We start from the raw sequence: 11,250 nt of genomic DNA, 5'->3' as shown, positions 1-11,250 counted from the left end.
TAGTGGTTTAAATCTTCTGTTTAGACTCATATTTCTTTTTATGGATATGAGTCTAGTTTCTAGCCTATGTTACTTATTAGTGATAATTAGTCGAATGATCTTGCCCAATATACTGAGATTTTTTTTTTCAAGACTGACATTTATTTCACCTGTGTTTATGTGTTTTCAGATACCTGACTTGTGTGATTGGTTGAGTATATTGATACTACCTCCCTCCCTATAATCCTCTTACACACACACAACTCTGGGCTCCTATCAATATCCTTGACCTATTTCCAGCCCAAGGGGAAATCACTATTTACCCACTAAGACTTCCCAGGACCTCCCAAGTGATATGCATCTCTTCACTTCTTCACTTCCACACTCCCAGTGCATTTGATATTAACTCAGCCCATGAATTTGCCTTTGTTTGTCTTTGATTAGCTGAATGCGTAGGAGACAGGCCCCTGTAGAAGGACCACTAACACATTAGGTCTAGTTCCACTCTGTATTGAAGATATGTGATCTTTGTAGTCACCATCTCTCTTTACATATCTGAATATGGGTTTGCTCTCACCATGTACAGACACACATATCAAATATTGTATGTGTGTGCTCAGTTGTGATCGCCTCTTTGCAACCTCGTGGACTGAAGCCTGCCAGACTCCTCTCTCCATGGGATTTTCCCAGCAAGATTACTGGAGTGGGTTGCCATTTCCCTGGGATCTTTCTAACCCCGGGATTGAACCTGAGTCACCTGCATTGCCTGTATTGGCAGGCAGCCAGATTCTTTACCACTAAGCCCCCTGGGAAACCCTGTCATATATTAAAATTATGTCATGACTATAAGAGAAATCATTGCAAACATCCAACAAATGATGACAATGATTACATTGTGATAAGTCTTCAGAGCAAGTCTATGTGATAAGAGAACACTTAAGGAGAGTTCAGTGAAGTACACGAGACAGTCATACTGATATTTTGATACTGAGGATATAAGGGCCTTGGAAAGATGTTGGGTCCCATAAGGATCTTAGTGGAAAAAATGTCAGGTCATCCTTTTGTTTAGTAAAATTAAAGAATAAAAATTATTCCACATATAAGGATATAATTTGTCATGTAACATGAATCAAGAGTAAAGTATTGAAAATTATTATGAAATGTCTTTACAGATTTCTACTCAGTTCACTTCAGTTCAGTCTCTCAGTCGTGTCTGACTGTTTGCGACCGAGTGAATCGCAGCATGCCAGGCCTCCCTGTCCATCACCAACTCCCGGAGTTCACTCAGACTCACATCCATCGAGTCGGGGATGCCATCCAGCCATCTCATCCTCTGTCATCCCTTTCTTCTCCTGCTCCCAAACCCTCCCAGCATCAGAGTCTTTTCCAATGAGTCAACTCTTCGCATGAGGTGGCCAAAGTACTGGAGTTTCAGCTTTAGCATCATTCCTTCCAAAGAATACCCAAGGCTGATATCCTTCAGAAAGGACTGGTTGGAATTCCTTGTAGTCCAAGGGACTCTCAAGAGTCTTCTCCAAGACCACAGTTCAAAAACATCAATTCTTCGGCACTCAGCCTTCTTCACAGTCCAACTCTCACATCCATACATGATCACAGGAAAAACCATTCCCTTGACTAGACTGACCTTAGTCGGCAAAGTAATGTCGATGCTTTTGAATATGCTATCTAGGTTGCTCATAACTTTTCTCCCAAGGAGTAAGCGATTTTTAATTTCATGGCTGCAGTCAACATCTGCAGTGATTTTGGAGCCCAGAAAAATAAAATCTGACACTGTTTCCACTGTTTCGCCATCTATTTCCCATGAATGATGGGACCGGATGCCATGATCTTCGTTTTCTGAATGTTGAGCTTTAAGCCAACTTTTTCCTCTCCTCTTTCACTTTCATCAAGAGGCTTTTTAGCTCCTCTTCACTTTCTGCCATAAGGGTGGTGTCGTCTGCATATCTGAGGTTCTTGATATTTCTCCCGGCAATCTTGATTCCAGCTTGTGCTTCTTCCAGTCCAGCGTTTCTCATGATGTACTCTGCATAGAAGTTAAATAAGCAGGGTGACAGTATACAGCCTTGATGTACTCCTTTTTCTATTTGGAACCAGTCTGTTGTTCCATGTCCAGTTCTAACTGTTGCTTCCTGACCTGCATACAGATTTCTCAAGAGGCAGGTCAGGTGGTCTGGTATTCCCATCTCTTTCAGAATTTTCCACAGTTTATTGTGATCCACACAGTCAAAGACTTTGGCATAGTCAATAAAGCAGAAATAGATGTTTTTTTTTTTGACTCTCTTGCTTTTTCCATGTTTCTGCCAAATATCAACATATGTCAGCTATAGATATACATATGTCCTTTCCCTTTTGAACCTCCCTCCCACCTCCCTCCCCATCCCGCCCCTCTACGTTACTATAGAGTCCTAGTTTGTGTTCCCTGAATCATAGAGAAAATTCTCATTCAATTAAAAAAGTAAATAAAATATTTTAAAGTATCATGAAATATCCTTTTTGCCAAGTCACGAAGCTTCTTATCTTGTATCTTGATGGTTCATTTTTGTCCCTCAATAATCTGATCTTGGACTGTACTTGATTTATTGACAACTAGTATCTTGCATTTCTGTCTTTCTAACTCAGTCCCCTTTTAACCTTCCAACACACAGGGATCTTTGAGAAAGAGAACCCTCAGAAGTCAGGACAAGTGGGAGCAGTTGAGCAACTCTCATGGCTTCAGGAATTGTGGTGAGCCTACAGGAGGAGGTGACCTGCCCCATTTGCCTGGAGCTTCTGACAGAACCCCTGAGCCTTGACTGTGGCCACAGCTTCTGCCAACCCTGCATCACTGCAAACAACATGGTGTCCATGAATGACCCAGACGAGGACAGAAGGTGCCCTGTGTGCAGAATTAGTTATCAGCCTGGGAACTTGAGGCCTAATAGGCATGTGGCCAACATAGTACAGAGGCTCAGAGAGGTCAAGCTGAGCCCAGAGGTGGAGCAAGAGAGAAATCTCTGTCTGCGCCATGGAGAGAAACTCATGCTCTTCTGTGAGGAGGATAGGGAAGTCATTTGCTGGCTTTGTGAGCGGTCCCAGGAGCACCATGGGCACCACACATTCCTCATGGAAGAGGTTGCCCAGGACTATCAGGTGAGAGAGCAGAATGGAGGAAAGACAGACCATAAAGTGTTACTTGAGGGGAAATCTCCACTTTGCATTTGACTTTGTTTACCTGGTCACCATGGACTCGAGGCCTGTGATCTCTTTTCATCCTAAGCCTACCTTCTGATGCCTGAGGGATGTTTCTGTAAATTCCCCCATTACAAAGCAATGATCTTAGACACAGACTTTAGGTCAGAAGTAGGTGGAAATCTGATGCCCAAAGAAGCTCTCAGGATGACTTTGAACATGAGGGTAATGAGGAAATGGGGTAATGAGGAGGGTAATGAGGACACTGAAGTGTAAGTTTTTCCCTGCTGCAGGATCAGGTTTCTCTAGAGCAAAGAGAACCAGTCTTCTTTGGAGAGAGAATGCTGACTCCTATCTCTTTTTTTTTTTTTTTTTTGACTCCTATCTCTTGAGTCTTAAGAATATATTCCCCACCTCGGGTTTTCTCCCAGGTCATATATTCTAATAGCTGTTCTCTATAGTTTTTGTAAAGTAGATTCTCTTTGGAAATCAGCCTCATTTCTCTCATTTATCTTCTGCAGTGATGCTGAGAAAGCCCATAGCTTGACTCTGGTGTGGTTCTTTTCTCACAGAAGAAACTCCAGGAAGCTCTAGAGAGACTGAGGGAGAAGCAGCTGGAAGCTGAGGAGTTGGAAGTTAAAGTCCAAGCAGACATTGCTGCCTGGAAGGTAGGAGAAGGCACTTCCCGAGGGAGTTAGACAGATATCTTGGACAGGACCTTGGGTGGTCACAAGTAACGGCCTTCCTCTTTGTTCCCCGACAGTTGTCATTTGATTAGTCCTTTCCTTCATCCTATCCCTGATGGGGTGGGCTAAAAAGGGAACGTATCACACATGAACATAGATACTGGAAGGGAGGTATTTACCAGAGGTCATCTCTCATGAGGATACCAAGGGAATTTCCTATTCCATTTCTGCCATGTGCTTCTGTCCTTGACTCTTTGGAAGGAGACATTTGGCAATAGCTCACGGCTCTGTCTTGGCTTCCCTGGTAGCTCAGCTGTTAAAGGATCTGTGTTCAATGCAGGAGAGCCCGGTGTGATGCCTTGGTTGGGAAGGTCCCCTGGAGAAGGGATAGGCTACTCACTCCAGTATTCTAGCCTGGAGAATTCCATGGACTGTATAGTCCATGGGGTTGCAAAGTGTTGGACACACCTGAGTGACTTTCACTTTCACTTTCATAGTTCTGTCAAACATAACTGAGCAACTTACACCTGTCCTCAGTGTTCAACCTTAGCAGAAGGTGGTGGGAGGGAGTCAAGAGTAATGCAGGAAGGCACGAGCATCCTGGACAGTTGTGTGAAGACTGAGTCACAGCCAGGGTTCCCATTTGGCTGTGAGTTGTCTTCAACAATGCAGATTTGGAACTATTATTTTGAAATGTGATGTAGAGAGAAAAGAACTATCCTGTGAGCTTCCCTAATCATTGCTTCCCTCCTTCCTTTTCTCCCTGTCTACCTCACTCTTTCTCGTACTCCTGAAGGATCAAATACAACGTGAGAGACAAAATGTCAAGGCAGTGTTTCAAAAACTGAGAAAGAACCTTAAATATGAGGAGGTGAAGGAAATGCAAAAACTGAAGCGTAAGGAGGAAGTTGGTCTACGTAACCTGGCAGACTCTGAGCATGTGCTAATCCAGCAGAGCCAGCTGGTGAGAAATCTCATGTCAGATGTGGAACATCGTCTGAAAGGGTCAACAATGGAGATGCTGCAGGTAACACTGGGCAAGAAACCCCAGCGTCTGTGATATGAACACTTGAGCTTTACTGTTCATATGATATATAGCTTTCTATGGTTTTAACTTCACTCTTCTTGTATCATTGAATGTAAGATATATGTCCTGTAGATGGCAATAGTGACTTTTTATCAGGTCAAAAAATCTTCCTTTTAATAGGGATATTAATACAATGCCATTTAATAATGTAATCATTGATCTGGTTATATATAAATTTATCATTTTTCTATTTGCATTCCATATGGCTAGTTTTCATTCTTCTTATTCACTTCAACTAGCTTCTTTTTTGTTAAATATCTCTGGTATAAAATATTGTTTTGTTATTTTCTAACTATGTATATTTTTTTCATTTTTTCCTAATAGTTGCTCTAATGATTAGAATGTTTCCTATCCCATCATGATCTACTCCTGACTAACACCAACTTCATTTCAGTAAAAATAGAAACTTCCTGTACCCCTGGTTTCATTTCCTTCCAGCAACAACACAATGATGTTTTAAATATTGCACCCAATCCTACAGACTAATGCCTGCAAGCATCTGAACTTTTCAGAACAATGGGAAGAAAAATTCTCTTTTCTTCTGGAGTTTATGTCAGGAGATTTTTGCTTTCTTCAGTAACTGAGAATAAAGTCAATATGAATGATAGTTGCTCAGTCGTGTCTGACTCTTTGCAACCCCATGGACTATACCCCAAGAGGCTCCTCTGTCCATGGAATTCTCCAGGCAAGAATACTGGGGTGGGCTGTCATTTCCTTCTCCAAAAGTCAACATAGGTGAAGTAAGTAGGATTGGAGAAATACACAGACCAGATTCTGATGACAAGGCTTGAGCTTCAAAATTAAGCATTGACTAAAGATGTAACGGTATTCACAAAAGGTTCTACTTATTGCAGTTTTATTTGATTTTTGTCATATACAAAAAAAATAGTAGAGAGATTTTGTTTTTTGTTTTTTGTATGTGGACCCAGCTGTTGTACTAGTTTTAGGCAACATGGAAATAAGTCTAATATTAAAGACACCAAATATACTGATAAATATCTGCTCAAAGAAAACAACATCTCTGATGATTAAGAAGATTAGATGGCTACAAACTGTTAAGGACTTGATCAAAACTGACTCAGTACAAACTAAAGTGCAGATAAATGCTCTAGTTATAGGACAATGACTGAGTGCTTATTGGTAACATTATGAAAATGGGATACAAGAGAGGAGACAGTTAGTTGATGAATAGTAAGTTACAGATTAAAGGTCCTAAATTACCGATTCTTGTGACTTATTTTTTACTGAATAGATAAATAAGCATTTCAGAGACGAAGATTGCCGGGAGAAATATCAAGAACCTCAGATATGCAGATAACACCACCCTTATGGCAGAAAGTGAAGAGGAACTAAAAAGCCTCTTGCTGAAAGTGAAAGAGGAGAGTGAAAAAGTTGGCTTAAAACTTGACATTCAGAAAACGAAGATATGGCATCTGGTCCCATCACTTCATGGGAAATAGATGGGGAAACAGTGGAAACAGTGTCAGACTTTATTTTGGGGGGCTCCAAAATGACTGCAAATGATGATTGCAACCATAAGATTAAAAGATGCTTACTCTTTGGAAGTAAAGTTATGACCAACCTAGATAGAGTATTGAAAATCAGAGACATTGCTTTGCTAACAAAGGTCCGTCTAGTCAAGGTTATGGTTTTTCCTGTGGTCATGTATGGATGTGAGAGTTGGACTGTGAAGAAGGCTGAGCACCGAAGAATTGATGCTTTTGAACTGTGGTGTTGGAGAAGACTCTTGATGGTCCCTTGACTGCAAGGAGATGCAACCAGTCCATTCTGAAGGAGATCAGTCCTGGTTGTTCTTTGGAAGGACCGATGCTAAAGCTGAAACCCCAATACTTTGACCACCTCATGCGAAGAGTTGACTCATTGGAAAAGACTCTGATGCTGGGAGGGACTGGGGGGCTGGAGGAGAAGGGGGCGGCAGAGGATGAGATGGCTGGATGGCATCACTGACTTGATGGACTTGAGTGAGTGAACTCTGGGATTTGGTGATGGACAGGGAGGCCTGGCATGCTGTGATTCATGGGGTCGCAAAGAGTCAGACAGGACTGAGAGACTGAACTGAACTGAACTGAACTGAAGAGTCAAAACTGAGTAAAAGTAAAGATTTGGAAATCAACTGTGTGTGTTATGCTGAAGTTAAGGGAGTGAAAGAGATCACTGATAGTGTGTAAAATGATGCTAGAGACACATGAAAAACATGTACATTAAGATATTTGTTTACTTCCAGCCTCATAAAAGCCATGTAAATAGCTTTAGGAATATTAGCATTATGTATTCATAGTTGATTCTCCAAAGCGTGACTTAAAGCTTGGCAAATAATAGTATAATACTTGATACTTTTGTTGAATATATTAAAGAACCATTAAATATTCAAATAGCCTCATGGGACATCTTATGCCTTTGCAGGAAAGTGAATATGTTGGTTTTTATGTTCTCTCATCAGCACATACTAAAAGCCTCCTGCTTTTACAGGTGTCAAAGCTATTTCACCTTTGTTGAAACTGTGACACCGTTACAAGGGTCTTCTAGAATGAATGACCTTGCTCTTGTCTTTATTTTTGCTCTCACATTGAGACCATCCTATTCACACAGTCAGGGGCTGGTGGGAATATAATGAAGATTTCTAAGTGGGAGGACCTATTACTTCTTGACTTATGTTTTTTTTTCCTTACTAGGATGTGAACAACATCATGAAAAGGTATGTGTGGGAGATCAGAGATAGTCCATTTATGGAATAAAAATAATTAAAACCACTGACTAGATTTATCTGGTGGCCAATTAGAGGAAAATAATGGTCAAGGCAGAAAAAATGGTATATAGATTTCCCTTCAATTTCTGTTCACAAATCAAGGCTAAATTTTTCCTAATGATTAAGAATGGACCAACTTCTACTGTAGATAATTGTGGTCATTGAAAGTCACAGAATTTAGTCTGTACCATAATAGGAATAAGACGTTGCAATAACAGACTCCTGTGACCTCAAATATTTAATGCACACTTGGTGTCCTTATGCAACTCAGCTTTCATATTTAGTAGGTGCTTGAATTACCTTGGGAGAGTCATGTCTTCTCAAGCACCCAAATTGGAGACAACTCCTTTATATTTGAATTTTGCCTTGGATATAGAAGAGACTTGGCCTTCTATATCTTTCTGATTAGATTTCCAAAAGCAGGCTTGAATATCAAAGACCATTATGGCTGTGCTGCAAACAATGGCTCCTTCTTGCTCACAGAGTCTAGAAGGCAGAATGGAAAGGTAGCATCCTTGTGTTTGAATTTGCACATGTACATGGTGGCAGCAAGATTGTTACAAACACATGAAATGTCAACCACTGTTGCTTTAGTATTCCTAATGTCCTGTTTCTCAAGGGTTGCCATTATTCCCAAAGAACCTGGGATGTCAGGGTATTCTGAGAGCCTCTGTTTTGGGGAGCAGACGTTGAAGATCTGGGGACTCTCTAGACAGTGTTCTCATACCTGGTATGTCTCAAACACCTGGGTGCCAGGTTCTGCTCCCTAACTTTCTGACACCTCCCTAGAACATATATCTATGCAGGGATTTTTCCACAAATTATTTTTTTGTGTTACCAAAATATTATTTCAAATAATTTCATATGCTTTCTAGGAGCTAGAGAGGGAGAAGTTAATGACTTCACTAAAGAAGGAAGAACTGTCCTGACAGGTCAGTACAGTCCCAGGTCGCACGGAGGTTAACTAGGAAGGTGGACATTAACACATTCCTTCTGGCGCCAAAGTCAGGTGTCCAGTCTCTCATTTCCCAGGACAGTTCAAGTGCATCAGTGGAGTGAAAGTCAGTGGTTTTAGAGGAACAAGAAGTCAGTCGTGTGGGGGTCAATCTTTGTCTTCCCTAGGAGTGAAACCTTAACCCTGAAGAAGCCCAGAACTCTCCCCAAGGGACAGAGGAGAACGTGTTCAGCTCTTGATCTGACAGACATACAGCGAGTATATAACGGTGAGGAGTGCTACCTAAGTGGGTGTCTGTGGAATTCTTGTGGTGGGGGTAAAACAGGGAGGAGGCTCCAATTTCTAGGTGTGGATAGAGACAGCAAAGCCCAGATACTTTGCGTATGACGATGTGGTCCTATTCGTGGGAAGTGACCAAGTGTTTGCTCATCTTCTCTTTCATCACTTCAGTACCTCACCACAGCCCTTCCCCTAACCTGGAAAAAACAGATTTCAGAGCTGACTCCCTTGTTTATATGTAACATTATGGCTTATTATTATTATTTCAGGGCTGACAGATGTGCAACGCTACTGGGGTAAGGAAACATCACAAGATCATCAAGCCACCCTGTTTTCATCATCTTTTAGATGCTTTCATTTTCTATTAGGTCTCATATTTTAAGATGTCTGTTTCCACTCCCAACACACACACTCACACACACACACACACACACACACACACACACACTACCTTTCCATTCAAGTTTTTTTAAAGATCCCTTTTACAGTGTTACAAATAAACCTACATCATAGCCCTAAACCAACCCTGTAATTTTTCCACAGTTCACATGTTCCTGAACCTTCTTGCTAGGACCTTGCCATTTCTGAGGACCAGAAGCAGTTGAGATATCTGTGCAATTTGGAACCAAATATATATAAGAATGATGATTTTGGCAATTATGGTGTCCTGGGCTCCCCAGTCATCACATCACAGAATAATCACTGGGAGGAAGATGTGTCAGAAAAAGCTGCCTGGATCCTGGGTGTATATGGTGGCAAACAGCATGGATATAAGTTGAAGTTTCTGTTTGAAAACAAGGGAAATTGTCAATATGTTTATTGGAGATATCAACCTAAATATAGCTACTGGATTAGAGGGTTAAAAAATATGTTCAGTTTGAATATGGTGCTTTTGATGAGTCTTCTTCCTCAGGTCCCTTGATCATAACCCTCTCCCTGAGTGTTCCTCCCCATTGTATTAGAGATTTCCTAGACTATAATACTGATGTTGTCTTATTTGTCAATATCACAAAGCAAGGAATTCTCATCTATAAACTCTCTTCATGTTCCTTTACTCAGAAAATGTTTCCATATTTCAATTCTGGGCAATGCAATGCTCCCATAACTCTGTGATGGCCAAACTCTTGAACTTTCTTAGATTCACACTCACTTGTTTGTATTCTCTTGATATATGTGCATCTAAGATACGTTTGCTTATCTACTAATGCCCCACCTCTCCTTCTTGTTCAATTTAAATCTCCTTACTTCATCAAAAGGACATAGAAAAGGCAGAGGAACCAGAGATCAAATTGCCAACATCTGCTGGATTGTCAAAAAAGCATGAGAGTTCAAAAAAAACATCTATTTCTGCTTTATTGTCTATACCAAAGCCTTTGACTGTGTGGATCATAATAAACTGTGGAAAATTCTTCAAGAAATAGGAATACCAGACCACCTGACCTGCCTCTTGAGAAAACTATATGCAGGTCAGGAAGCAACTGTTAGAACTGGACATGGAATAACAAACTGGTTCCAAATAGGAAAAGAAGTACGTCAAGGCTGTATATTGTCAGCATGCTTATTTAACTTATATGCAGAGTACATCTTGAGAAACGCTGGGCTGGAAGGAACACAAACTGGAATCAAGATTGCTGGGAGAAATACCAAGAACCTCAGATATGCAGATGACACCACTCTTATGGCAGACAGTGAAGAGTAACTGATAAGCCTCTTGATGAAAGTGAAAGAGGAGAGTGAAAAAGTTGGCTTAAAGCTCAACATTCAGAAAACGAAGATCATGGCATCTGGTCCCATCACTTCATGGGAAATAGATGAGGAAACAGTGGAAACAGTGTCAGACTTTATTTTTTGGGGCTCCAAAATCACTGCAGATGGTGACTGCAGCCATGAAATTAAAGGACACTAACTCCTTGGAAGAAAAGTTATGACCAACCTAGATAGCATGTTGAAAAGCAGAGACATTACTTTGCCAACAAAGGTCCGTCTAGTCAAGGCTATGGTTTTTCCAGTGGTCATGTATGGATGTGAGAGTTGTAGTGTGAGGAAAGCTGAGTGCCGAAAAAATTAATGCTTTTTACTGTGGTGTTGGAGAAGACTCTTGAGAGTCCCTTGGACTGGAAGGAGATCCAAGCAGTTCATTCTAAAGGAGATCAGTCCTGGGTGTTCTTTGGAAGGACTGATGCTAAAGCTGAAACTCCAGTACTTTGGCCACCTCATGCAAAGAGGTGACTCATTGGAAAAAACTCTGATGCTGGGAGGGATTGGGGGCAGTAGGAGAAGGGGATGACAGAGGATGAGATGGCTGGAT

At 41.1% G+C, this 11,250-nt stretch overlaps 1 protein-coding gene across 1 annotated transcript; it reads left to right on the top strand.

The window, feature by feature from the left end:
• Nucleotides 1-2,706: 2,706 nt before the first annotated feature.
• On the top strand, nucleotides 2,707-10,055 carry LOC128060113 (tripartite motif-containing protein 5-like). Its single transcript, XM_052652396.1, is given in 8 exon segments — nucleotides 2,707-3,129; nucleotides 3,741-3,836; nucleotides 4,651-4,881; nucleotides 7,635-7,657; nucleotides 8,831-8,931; nucleotides 9,212-9,238; nucleotides 9,431-9,817; nucleotides 9,856-10,055. Coding segments are annotated over 8 exon segments (1,488 nt in total).
• Nucleotides 10,056-11,250: the final 1,195 nt, after the last annotated feature.

Source organism: Budorcas taxicolor, chromosome 15 (genome assembly GCF_023091745.1).
Source record: "Budorcas taxicolor isolate Tak-1 chromosome 15, Takin1.1, whole genome shotgun sequence".
Classification (NCBI taxonomy): Eukaryota; Metazoa; Chordata; class Mammalia; order Artiodactyla; family Bovidae; genus Budorcas; species Budorcas taxicolor.
This window is presented reverse-complemented; position numbering and strand designations above follow the sequence as displayed.